The sequence below is a fragment of the Dromaius novaehollandiae genome, chromosome 1, assembly GCF_036370855.1.
Source record: "Dromaius novaehollandiae isolate bDroNov1 chromosome 1, bDroNov1.hap1, whole genome shotgun sequence".
NCBI classification, from domain to species: Eukaryota; Metazoa; Chordata; class Aves; order Casuariiformes; family Dromaiidae; genus Dromaius; species Dromaius novaehollandiae.
The window spans coordinates 200,521,452-200,534,478 of NC_088098.1; the positions used below are offsets into that span (position 1 = coordinate 200,521,452).

The 13,027-nt window shown below is 39.3% G+C and overlaps 1 protein-coding gene across 3 annotated transcripts in view; it reads right to left on the minus strand.

Annotated features, from left to right (window-relative positions):
- Positions 1-2,503: 2,503 nt before the first annotated feature.
- Positions 2,504-13,027, minus strand: part of ZC3H12C (zinc finger CCCH-type containing 12C) — a 45,599-nt gene continuing 35,075 nt past the window's right edge. For all 3 annotated transcript variants that reach the window (XM_064505047.1, XM_064505046.1, XM_026111289.2), the window contains exons 4-6: positions 11,678-11,912; positions 10,583-10,689; positions 2,504-9,845 (exon numbers count right to left, since the gene is read on the minus strand). In XM_064505047.1, the coding sequence (XP_064361117.1) occupies positions 8,449-9,845; positions 10,583-10,689; positions 11,678-11,912 (1,739 nt within the window). In that variant the 3' untranslated portion in view covers positions 2,504-8,448. The remainder of the gene's footprint in view (positions 9,846-10,582; positions 10,690-11,677; positions 11,913-13,027) is intronic.

The window sequence follows — 13,027 nt, forward strand, 5'->3', positions numbered from 1 at the left end:
CTCATGGAAGAGAATAGCTGTGGTATTTATGCACCAGCCCCCCGGAGCACCCGTCCTACTAGACAGGCAGCATTGCTCACAGCTACCAAGAAAGATCAGGAAAATTATATGGTAGAGTCAAGTAAGGAAGTGAGCAATGCAGCAAGGGAAGCTGCAAATATTTTACAAAAATCATTTCAGCTGGATAAATACCTGTGTAACAGAGAAAAGCTATAACCTGCTAATTAGACCTCTCACTATACTTAATACCCAAGGTCGGTCACGACTGAGGACATGCTCCAGGCCGCACCGCCTGCATCACCTCTCACTCGTCACCGCAGCAGGGCCGGCAAAGTGGTGCCTGGGCTCTGCGCAGGGTGAAGCCACCCCCTGCCCTCTGCAACTCAGCTCTCAGGTTTTACGGCGCTCGAGTTCAGAGCAGCTCAGCTCCAGTGTATCCATCTCCCACCTCTACTTTGTTTCTCCATCTGAAATGGGTGAACTGTGTGTTTCTCTTTCCTTATTTAAGCAATGCCTTCAGTGAGCACTGGTCTGTTGGAAAAAGGAACCATCTTCTTGGGCTGTAGGTTGAACAGAGTGGGATGGGGGCCTTGGAGAAGTTTGTCCTATTTTTAGACAGCTCTGCTCAGCCTGATAAATACAGTGGAAGTAATTTGCACCTCTGAGGCCATAAAATGGGTCCCATATTTGCTTGTGTTTTGGGAGATGGAGCCTCTGCCCTCCAAAATTGTATTTTCTTACCAACAGAAGGATATGATACTATTTCAAAAAGTGTAAGGGAAGTGCCCAGAGGATGCTATCTCATCTACTGCAAATAAACAAATTTCTGGATCTACCTTGGACACACAGGGCAAATGCTTTGGAGAAAAACTTTAAACAACTGGCCAAACAAATCAAGATGAGCAGCAAACCTTACCACAGGTCATAAATTGATCTCTTCCCACTGGAGACACGATCATTCAAGCCCAATCCAGCTGTTTAAATACACACACTTTGCTTAAGCTACAAGCATTGATTTAGTGAACAGTAGCTGTGTTGATTCAAATAGTGTTTCAGAAAAAATGACTTAATACCTGCAATCAGTGCAAAGGCTCACTTTTTAGCTGACAGCTGCTGAAGAACAGATCAGCTCTTGCTCAGAGGTGATGTACATGCTCCTGCTAGCATCAGCACAAGCATATTCCAGGCTTTTCTGATAGTTGTTAAAGAAAGGCATTCACAGAGTCCAGTAGCAGATCAGAAAAATGAAATGCAAGCAAAAAAACCCCTGATAGTTAAAGATTTCTGCTATCTATGAAAGAGAAACTGCAGCGTGGAAAAAATGCATCCAAAAGCAGCGTCAGTATCAAGTCTCATCTCAGTCCCACAAAAATGCTATTAGTGCATATATAAGAAATGAAATCACTGAAGAACAGGAATAACTTCCCTCTAGGCCCTGTTCCCAATCAGGCAGGAATTTCCCCATTCCAGCTGAAGGTGGGATTTCAGCATGGGTGGGGGAAAAACCCAAAAGCCTTGGGAAGGTTGCTGGCAAGCTAGGACACCCACGAAAGTAATTTACCCTCCTCCTCTCCAAAACAGAATTTCAGCATTAAAAGTGCAGAGACAGAGAGGAAAAAAACAACCAACTTTCATTCTTTTTTGAATAAACACTGTAGAGAAAAGGTGAAAAAAGGCATCAGTTCTGCAGCAGGGCAAGGTCTTATCTCACCTCAGCAAGATGTTAACCCTTGGTCTGTGCTTTGATGCCAAGCTTGGCAGGTGCTTTGGTGGGTGACCTGACTGCAGCTAGTCCTAGGGCTGTGAGCTTGGGATGTGCAGAAGAAACTCTGCGAAATCTCCAGTGGGAAGAAAGGAAGTACCAGATGGTAGGAGGAAACCTTCTGCTACAGGCTTTTGCATCGCAATGCTAGCTCCACCAGAACATGACTGTCAAAAGAGATGCTTTATTTTGGTGTGAAACAAAAGAAACATTTGGAAATCTCAGCATTTTTTCCCTAACAGGGTTCTTGCTGGGGGGGGGGGGGGGGGGCAAGGGGCCACCCCTCAGCCCGAGCCTGTTGGGTGTCTGCTCTAAATTACTTTGGTTCTTTTACATCTACACTTACTTGCAGGAAGAAAAAAAATCTGGCCGCTGTGAAGCTCCTGGGCACTCCGCAGTGAGCACGAGGACAGGCTGCAGCCTTCCCGCAACCAGTGTAAGCGCAGGCTACCCGCGCCTTTCGGGGTGCAGTGAAGCGAGAGCCAGGAGAAAGGTATGAGACACGTGGGTCCCTGAAAAGACCCTGCAGTAATTTAATGCCAAATTACTGCATTTAAAAGTGAACTGATAGTTTATAGTAATTTCATATATATGAAGCCCTTGGTTCCAGGACTGCTGACAAAATTTACTTGAAGTGACTTTTCTTGTACAGGTAAGAACACAAAGCTATCTATAAAACCACTGCTAACTTCTGTGCTGCTCTCAAGGTTTCTTTTTTATGAAACAAAAACAGCCCATCAATGAGGAAAATGAATCTTTATTTTTTTCTCTAAAAGCAGAATCCATGTACAAGTATTTTTGTATGGTTTAAGAGGTGATTTTAAGATGTGAATAGTCACATCACAGAAATAATACAGAACAACCAGTGAAGGAATGAAGCAAGTTTGACAATTACTTTATCACGTAGTCCAAACATGATTTTTAACTATTGTTTTTGCCAGAGTGGACCTTCAGGACAATATTAAAATCTCTCCTACTTAATACAAGGTACAGAGGTAATGAAGGGAAAAAGAACTACAAAACACAATTATTGCTGTTGTATCTGCATTTCTATTTCCTTGCGTGATGTTCTGTAATACGTTGGTAAAATCAGTTTCATTAAGAATGGCATTCAGATAAGTAAAAAACAACCAACCAGCCAACCTAACTTGTTAAATTAGACTTCATCTGAGACACACACAAAAAAACATTGTTTTACAAAAGATGGAGGTTTTTGTCTCACAAGATGAAGGGTAGATTATCACACCTTTGAAACACTGAGCACCAATGTGCTTAAATTCCTAAATAGATATGGTTTCTACACTGTTTTCAAATGACCACAAACTGCAATCCGTGCCAAATGATTTGTCAGCACCAATGAAATGTTACCCCTCTATGGAAGCAGACTGCTACCTGGTTGTGTTGCAAATACAGGCAGACTCAGGGCCGTGATTCCTCCAACACTTACACACATGCCTGCTTTTATTCATGTGTTCTCCAATTCCACTGAAATCAGCCAAAGCAAGTACTTGTACCAAAGTCAGACATATGCATAAGCATTTGAGAGATTGTGCCCTCAAATGGCTATTTCTAAATCTAAGAGAGGAACAAACTGTCTCAAGACCGAAGTCCAAGATCCTCACAGGGCGCAGAGACTGTTACAGTCACCTAAACTTGAGAGGTTAAAGGGTAGATACAGCAACGAACAATTCAAACAAAAATTACGACAACCCTTTAAGAATTGAAAATGGAAGCTAGAAAATGATTTAAAGCATACTTATAACTATTAACAACACACTGTATTTGACAGTGCCTTTATAAATAGCTACTACATATTTCACACATACCCGTGTGTTATCTTCTAATGCACTGCAAAGAAAACCCAACATACAGTAGTATAATTCACATGTGTACAGATATTTTATGTGTGATTAGATGATTAGATCATCAGTTTCTGATGAACTCTTAAGAGGTACATGAAATATATGAAATTATTCTAAAACATCTAAACATGAAGTCTGAATATACCCTGTGTTATCTAGCCAAAGGTTAGCTGGAACAATCATTTAACACAGATGATTTCAGGATCAGTTACATGTTTAGTCTAAACAATGTGCACATATATTTTTATTTAATTCAAACAAATTTCTTAAACTACACTGTAGCTTCCAAAGTTCTCTGTAATTTACAAAGTATATAAAATGCATGATTTGACATTTATAAAACCTTAGCCCTTTTATAAAAAACAAAACAAGGTCACAGGGTTTTGTTTTATTTTAAGCTTTAATCTATTGTTTTTTCATACTGATGGTTTTCATTCCTATACTAAATAAAAAATATAAATGACACTCCACCACACCCTAACGATGCAAGGAATAAATTAGCAAGAGTCACACTGTAAATCAAAATAAATAATTTCTAAATTATATTTAATAAAAATGGTCTCTTTAATTGCACAGTATTTTATTTTTCAGTAGCAATGCAAAGTCAGTTGGGTATCATTCTAAATGCTCTAGATAACATGAAAGCATTGTGTCTCATTTTTTCAAGCTTTACACATCAAAAATATCTTGGTCAAACCTTCAGCCGATAAAACTGATACATGTTTTGGTGGTCTCTTACTGTGGCAAGATACTGTGGTATCTCTCACGCAAGGCATTTACTTCTCCATCTGTCACCTTGCTGGGGCAAAAGCCACCAGCTTTCTGTTCCAAGTGAGGTACTCTGGTTTACACTGACAGGTTTGATTTTCCAGAAAAGCATTCACCATTGACCATTAGTTTCACAGCAGAAGAATGTCAACAACTCGACAACAGTCCACCTACTCAAAGGCTGCAAAAGACCCCATCAAGGGCTTCTCCAGATTGACATGACTTCTCATGGGAGCATTACACAAATATATCAGACTTTTGGCTCTCCCAAAACCTATTTTGCAGTGGAGGACTGAGTTACAACTCAGACATACCAAACAAAACAGGATATCTGAAAAGATATGATCTTACCTTAGACTATTAGCCGTAGTTGGCAAGTAGGTTCATGGTGTGTGTGTATATATATATAAGACAACGTAGTGATTAACACTGTCACAGCTTTGCTCTAAAATAAGAGCTGAGTTTAGTTCTGGGTAATTCTGTTCAAAAGAACGGAGTCATCAGGGAAAAAGGTTGCCTGGGCACATTTAGCTCATTAAAGTAACTATTCATGGGACATATTTAAAACGCTAAATATTGGCAAGGCACTGTTATACAAAACAGTGTGGGCAGATGCCTAATACAAATGTGCATTCAAAATACTGTATATCTACATACCATTACTCATGTAGCTAATAATAGCTTGGGATCGTATTTAAAAATACAGAGTTTCTGGTAACTATCAAAACAATTCTCAAGTACCACAGACAGGGGAAAGTGCCGCCCTCTTTTTAGTCATGGGGCAGGCCTATCTTTAAGGTACTTTATTCCTAACTGAAATTCTAGCACTCGATTAGAGCGAAGGCAAGATCAATGAATTATCTTTTACTGTTTAGGAAAAATGTGATGTTACATCTCTGTTATTTGCATCAATGCAATTACACAAAACAAATTAACATCTGACCAGTATTATCACTTTCATGTTCATTACTGGTGTCCCCTTTACAGGCTGTTAAATATATAGACTGATCTCTTCATCCTGGAAGAAGCTCACAGACAACTGCTCCTTCTCTCTATCACTCACAACAACAACAAAGGAAATATCAAGGCCCTTATTTTGTCCACAGTAAATTTTCTTTACCCAACGTAACATATTTTAAGGGGAACTAGCACATCATTGCACAACATTTAAAACCACCAAATAACTCCTGTTCTTATACTTTTAGAGCATTTTTAGTGCTCTAGTACAAAGCACAGAACTTAACGTATTTTAAGAATTCTCTAGCAATCAACACACTTTCAGGGATTCAATACTGCATTAAACACACAGGGAGACAATCAATACTGATAACTCGGAACCGGGCACGTCGGCACGCAGTCCCATGCGTCTCCTCTCACAGTTTTAACAACATGGCTAGGCCTGCTGACTGAATGCTCTAAGCCAGACTGCTACATGTATATAGTAGGAAGCATTCTGATGCTAATGTGATAAGGAAAAAGATAAAATGCCTCTATTACATACTTATATTTCTGTTCAGGTTTAAAGGAATTCAACTTTTGGCAGAAGTAAATTCCTACATAAAAAATAAATGTAGAAACTCATCTTTTAAAAACATAAATATAATTGCATTATTAAAACAGCTGTATCTACACTATGGTGTAGTACTTAAGTGTAATTCAATCAAAAAAAGTCTTCGCATACAACTAAGATGAGATCCATTTACCATCCACAACCTCAGCGTCAGTGCTGTATCAGCCTCTACATTAAGACATGTTCTACAGATAGCGACCAACCAAATCAAGGGAAAACTATTGTCACAAGTGAACCGCTCCTCTCCCTACACAACGCAGGACAGATTACGCACAGCACCTCCTGTACTGTCACAGGGACAGATGAATGCAGATCCCACACCAACTCAACAGTAAAAGCTGTATAGAACACTACTTCCTGAATTAGTTTGCTGAACATGGTTCAGATTATTGGATATGTCTATAAGCACAATGCTTTTTAGAAGCATTTACTGTACACCCAAATCCTACTCGTTGCAACACATGGTGTCGCACAAGTAGTGAAAATGTCTTCCTATTCAAAGGTGCTTGGACATAATTTTCAGGCAGCATTTTACCTTTATTTTAGTGAGTTTATACTACAAAGATTTTAGAAGGAAGAAGATGCCAATAGTTTCTTTTTCTTCTTAGCATGTAAAATTGAGACAGACACCTAAATAAATAACTATTTTTAATTGCCTAACTTTTATTCTATGTCTGAAATCTATAATTTTTAAATAAGGGATAAAATGTTGCCCAAAAGACTAATTATAGTTACACATTTGTGTTTCCACTAGATCTACAAATCAAAATAGTTCTCAGTTTAAAAGATACAATTTGTATCAACAGTAAAAGGTACTTCCTGGTTCTTCAGGGCCTTACTTTATATTCCAGCAAGTGTACCAAAATTATCAGCAGTAACATTGTAAACTAGTGATTTTTAACACTAACAACATTACAATGCATGGAAACCTAAAACTGTAGGCAACTGACTATGTCACATAAATACATCTGTCATCAATTGCAAAATCTATTTTTATAATATAAAAAAAGTTTACGAGGTGCTAGTAAAACCCATGACTTGAAACCAGAAATATCCCTTACTAGTACTAAAACAGACTGTTTTGTCTGTTTCTAAAACTACACTATTTGTGGCAAGAATTAGGCCTACATGATATGACAGGCCAAAAACTAACTTCAGGAACATATACAGTATTTTATCTCCCCCCAACCCCTTCCTCCCCCATCCCCAACCAAAACAGAAAGAAAAAAAGGTTTAAGTTAATATTTTCAGCTACAATATCATTACCATAGTGCAGTTAATAAATGTTGCATATCCTCAACACACACAACCTTTTCAGGCCAGCCTTGATAAATAGCAAGAAAATCGAACAGTATCTTAAATACAAAACTTGCATTGAGATAATTAAATTATTTAAAAACAGGTAAATATTTTATGAAAAGCATATTTTATCCAGTATACTTGTGCAGCAATACAAAGAAAAAGACATAAAACAACTAAATGGAAGCCTAAGATTTCAGGCCCATTTCTACTGACCAGAAATACACACAGCTAGATAACAACATATGGGAATTGAAACAGGGCAGCCTGCTTTTAGCAAGTTCTGAGCATTTGCAGTTTCTATGAGGTTCAAAGGGAGCTGCAAATTCTCAGCACCTTTGAAAATCAGGCAATAAGGCTTTCACCTTGTCCATAAATTTGTAAAAAAGATTTTTTTCCCTCTGATTGCATCTGATCTTACTAATCAACTGCATAACAAAACATGTAACTATTCAAACAAAACAGAACAAGCAATGAAAAGTGCCATACTATAAATTACTAATATATTGTTACCCATTTCACCATTAACTGGTAACTTGTTTAAAAAATAAAGTCAGTGCTGTAGTAAATCTTTGTTTTCTATAAATAGATGATTATAGCACAAAAAAGTCCACAAAACAAACAAACAAACATATTTATGTTGTTGTAAAAAGTTCAAAAACTTGGCTTGAAAATTGTTTGCCAGAAGTAGCAAAATCCTCTTTCTGCAGGTCGTTTTAATGCCACGCAGAGCAAGGACAAACATCCAGCAAGTTTAAAAAAACCCAAAAACCCAAAAATCCCAACAACATGTAACAAGGATATAGAAAGTGCTGCATATAAACCCCTGATGCACCAAAGATTATAACCAGAGACCACAGACTTTTCATATATATATACTTACACATATATATATGTTTATACATATATATATATATGTTTATATATATATATATTAATTTAAACTGGAACATTCTCCAGCCATGAATATAGCCATTTAAAATTTTTCAAACTAGAACATAAAATTCATCAGTTACTTTCAATGCATGGGGCTATACATACAGACTCCATGATACAGTATTTCACATAAATGGATTACTATATAACCTCCTTGCTGAGAAGGAGATCCCAAATGCTATTGTAGCAAACCTCCCTCAGCATTAGAGCTGAACTGAAAACTACTAGACACCACAAAGATGCATCATCTTTCAATAACCTAGCTGAGATTTTTCCACTAAAATAGCTGCAGCGAGCTGCTGAGCATCTGTCACGTGAGGGTTCTTCTTCATAACAATTCTCACAAGATCAGGGGGGAAGATGTTGCACAGGTTTATGTAAACCTTCTCCCTGGTGTCTTGATGCCTTGGAGGGTCTTGAGGGATTCCACAGTAAGGTACGCGCCAAGTCTGGTCCTGCTGTTCAGGTAAGCTTTGGAAGGCAAATTGCTCGTAACACGGCTGAGTGGGGTTACTAGGTAAAGAGTAGGTCTGACGATAGCCATACGCATCGATTCCGTAATTTGGCCTATCCCAACTTCCAAGCCCATCTTGGCCAGAATAAGGCTTTCTATGTCTTAACGGAGAATTATCATATAAACGCGAATCTGAAATGCTGTCTATTCTTGTGGACACGAGGGCTCTCCCCAGATGCATGGTTTTTGAATGTGCTGGACTCTGAGATGTAGAGTAGTCGTTTGGACAACTAGAACGAGCACCGACTGTTGGATGCTGTAGATGCACAGCCATGTATGGAATTGGAGGTTTGTGGTGATGCTTTGGTTCTTCATGACTATAACTTTGCATTCGTGTTAGAGGCTCGTGGTAGCTCTGTAAGAAGGGCTGAGAGTTAAGGCGACCATGGGGGTGCATATGCTGACACTTCAAGTTCTCTTCCAGCTGTGGGTCAGGCGAACTCACGTAAGAGCGATCGCTGTAGCCCACATAGGAATCACTACTACCACAGCTCACACTCCCTTCACTACTGCAGTCAGAAGCTACAGAGCTAATCCTGTAATCTGTGTCCAAGGAGAAGCGCCTTTCAGGACTACGTGAACCAGATATACTTAGATTTGAATATGCATTCAGCATAGAGTAATACCCTACGTCCACAGGAGACTCACATTTTGGATACTGGTCATAAGGCATTGGCGTTCCGTGATTTTTGGTTGCCATCATCACTGTAGCATACTGTCCCTGTGGTCTTTGATCCTGAGGTGGGAAGTGAACTCCAGATGGAAGGCCGTTGACTAAAGGTGCAGTACTTTGGGGTTTTGCAGCAGAGGAACTTGGTATACTAACTAAAGAAGGTACAGACCTGGTTTCCAATTTGTTTTTGGTGGGAAGCTTTTCCTCCAAGTCTTGATAGACTTGAGTCCTTATACTAGGATCCGATTGCCTCTTTGGAGCAGCACGCTTCAGCTCAGAAGTGCCATCATTCTTCGTGCTACAGGGAACACTATTGCTTTTTACCAGTCCTCCTTCACTTGTAGTTTTGGCAGCTGTGCTTCTAGACATGGCACGAAGTTCATCAGCTACAGATCGCTGAGGCTGATTTCCTCTTTCTGGATGATAGTATTTGCATTTGTGTCCATAGGTACATTTCTTCCCTATTAATACAAACAAAATGAGATAAAAACATATATCAAAATCTGTTAATCATTACACGATTGAAACAGCCTTCATTTAAAGTTTCACTGGTGATCCGAAAGATCTTGCGAATTTTTTTGTATGTCATGGCGTGAGATCTAAGATCTACTTGATTATACTATGGGAAAGAGAGGTGGTAATGTGCTGTAGTTAGTGCTCTAGGTAGACAGACCACTACTACCAGCCATGTTTTGAGCGGAACACAATGCTGTACAGCCACATATTTGCTGTATTGTGCCAAGGAGATATAAGTTCCTCAGAGTCATAAGACCAGCAGATATTCAGCTCAGTTAAGCTGGTGGTGTGCCTGCTGGGATGCTCAGCAACTAAGCTTCAGGCAGCTCAATACATTTTCTGGAAGAAAACTTAGATGCCTTATAGCCTAAGCACGTAAGAGAAGGGCTTTCTGGACCCTGCAAAATTTAGGTGCTGTTTCAGATCTCCTCCTACCAATCATTAATAGAAGTTTCTCCTTTAGTTCAACTTGCAGGTAAAAACACGCTCCTTAACTAGCATATGAAAAAAATCATTTCAACTTCCAGCAACTCCAGTGCTCAGCATTTCGAATGTTCAGAAGCTAAGACCATGATGTAAAACCTCTGTTGAAAAGTTTTTATTTTCGGTAGTGTTAAAATAAAGCAGAAACTTGGTCCCCAGTCCCAGCAGTAGAGAAAACTGATGAGTCAAATCAAATTACCATACGGACATGGTTGCTTCTTATGTTCTGGTACAATAGGCTTCTTTCTAAGAAAATTGTCCAGACTTGGGCCATGGCGGCCAAGAGGATCATCAGGAGGCATAAATCTATAAAAAAGACAAAAAAGTGTTATGGAAATAAACAGGCCTTTTCATAATCCTCATGCAAAGACCAGAACCGCATGACTGAGTCCCCACACCATAACCTCATATACTAACATTCTTAAACCTGTTATTTGAGATTTAGGGTGTAATCAGAAGGTCATTCTGAAAACAGTTGCAGCTCTTGATGTTACTGTACTGCAGCTGTGCAAGATCACATTTCTGCTGCATGTACTGCCCGCAGAGATGAGTGCCAGAAAAAGACCATGTGAGCACCCTGAGCTTGCTTCAGCCACCTTCCTTCTAGCCGAGCTGGCTGCTCTGCAGCACAGCAGGGCTGCACACAACCCATCGCTAAACCAGTGGTGGGGCAGCAATACAGGCGTCAACTTAAACTGCCACAACTAGATTTGCAAAAATATGCTGTTTGTCTCTACTAAAGGCTCTTTCATCAATATTTAGGCACTCAAACACAAGTGCCTCATTGGCAGAGTACTGAGTCACTCCCACTACAAGAAGTTACTGGTAGTAACTGCAGCTGATATTTATGCCAGGTGTATGAAGATATCATACATGGATCTGAGCAGATGGTTGGAGTAGAGGCCTCCTGAGGGCCCTTTCAATCTGAGCTGTTCTATAACTCTACAGTTTAGGAGTCCAGCCATAGGCACTCAAAAATACTGGCTTAGCACATCAAGAGAATACGAATCCTATACCCTAGCATACATCAAATATACCATACACTTTGACATACACCAAAAGAGGAAAAAATTCTAGAATAAAAAAAATATAAAGAGATTGTTATGGAAAAGCTCTGGCAAAAAACAGAGTTCAAATGCTTTTAATTAGAACACCAAATCTATGATTGACTAATCCTTTTATTTTCCTTACATGTAGCTAATGATTTGGGTAGAAGCTAACAAATTCCTACAAGTCTTCAAACTGTCCCCCTCTCAGTTATTTTAGTGGCACGTATAAACACAGAATGACTTACTTGTCATTAACAAATGAATACATCAGCAAGCGTTCATCTATGAACTTCTTCCATTCTGGCTTTTCATTAGCTAGATCCCTGTAGTTATCATTAGAAACAATGATGCCATCTGACTCAAAAGCCAACTTCACTATAAATCGGTCATCGTAGCATACCACCCTTCTTCCTTGTACTCGACGGGATGGTGTGAACACAAGAATCTTCTCCTTTTCTAATTTACGCAAGATTTCTTGGTCTACAAGGATTAAGAGTCAGAAGTTAAAAAAAAGAAAGAAGAATACGCTTGTTTGAGCTCCAAACACATTAGATTTGAGGAAGAAAACCCTAGCATTTCGCACTGAATGCATCTGAAATAGTTATAGTCCAGCAGAAAGCATCGGATGCATGATACTTGAAGTTAACAGTCAGCAGTCAACTGGCAATACTTCCCCTCTGCCAAAAAAACCCCAATCCAAACAACAATCCTCTCCCCACAAGCCCATAACCCCTCCATACCATTTCTAGAACAACACAGAGTACCTTGTTCACTTTGCTGTGGCTAAAAGAAATATTACTTATCAAAATGCCCATGAAAACCTCCTCTCGTTGAGGAATAAAAAAAACAAAAAAAACCCTTTAATCTTATTGAAGGTTTCAGCAAATAGGAGGGCTATCTCCAACTATGGTTAAGGGTTTTCTGTAACTGAACTCCTTGCTAAAGACAGACCTCTTCCATTCCTGTGTGGTACCCACCAAGGAGAAGCTTCTGAAATAGTTCCAGTTGCTCATATTAATGGGGCTGCCTCATAAAAGTCCCTCCTCATCACGAGAGGGGTTGCCACTAGTGCACACAAGGACTACAAAACCTACATCCTGTAAAAACACTCAGGCTCTTCATAAACTTTAACAGTATCCTCTAAAAAGACCTCTGATGTCATCTTGTAACGAAATTACAGAAAGAAACAGCAACAGCAAACAGGTCTTTTGGTGATAGTAACAGTTCAGAATGTATTTTTCCTTGAAGGACATAAAATCTTATATATATAACCATACCAAATCCAAACAGATTTCTCTTTAATTCCACTAAATAGGTGTATTTAACATTTTGCATAATTCCTTCCTGTTCTACACTACCCTTCAAGCACCGAGCCAACGGCATTTTCTCTTTCTCTGTGTGAAGTCTGGAGTTCCCAAGGAGCTTGGAAAGCTGAGCTCAGACTACTAGTGAGGACAATCTGAACTAAGATACTGGATGTAGCATCAGCATACCAAGGACTGGGGCACATATTCCCTTCTGTCAATTCTGCTAGCCATCGCTGTCCGCAGAGCAGGCAAGTTATAAAATGAAAATAAATAAAAAACAGGCAAGAT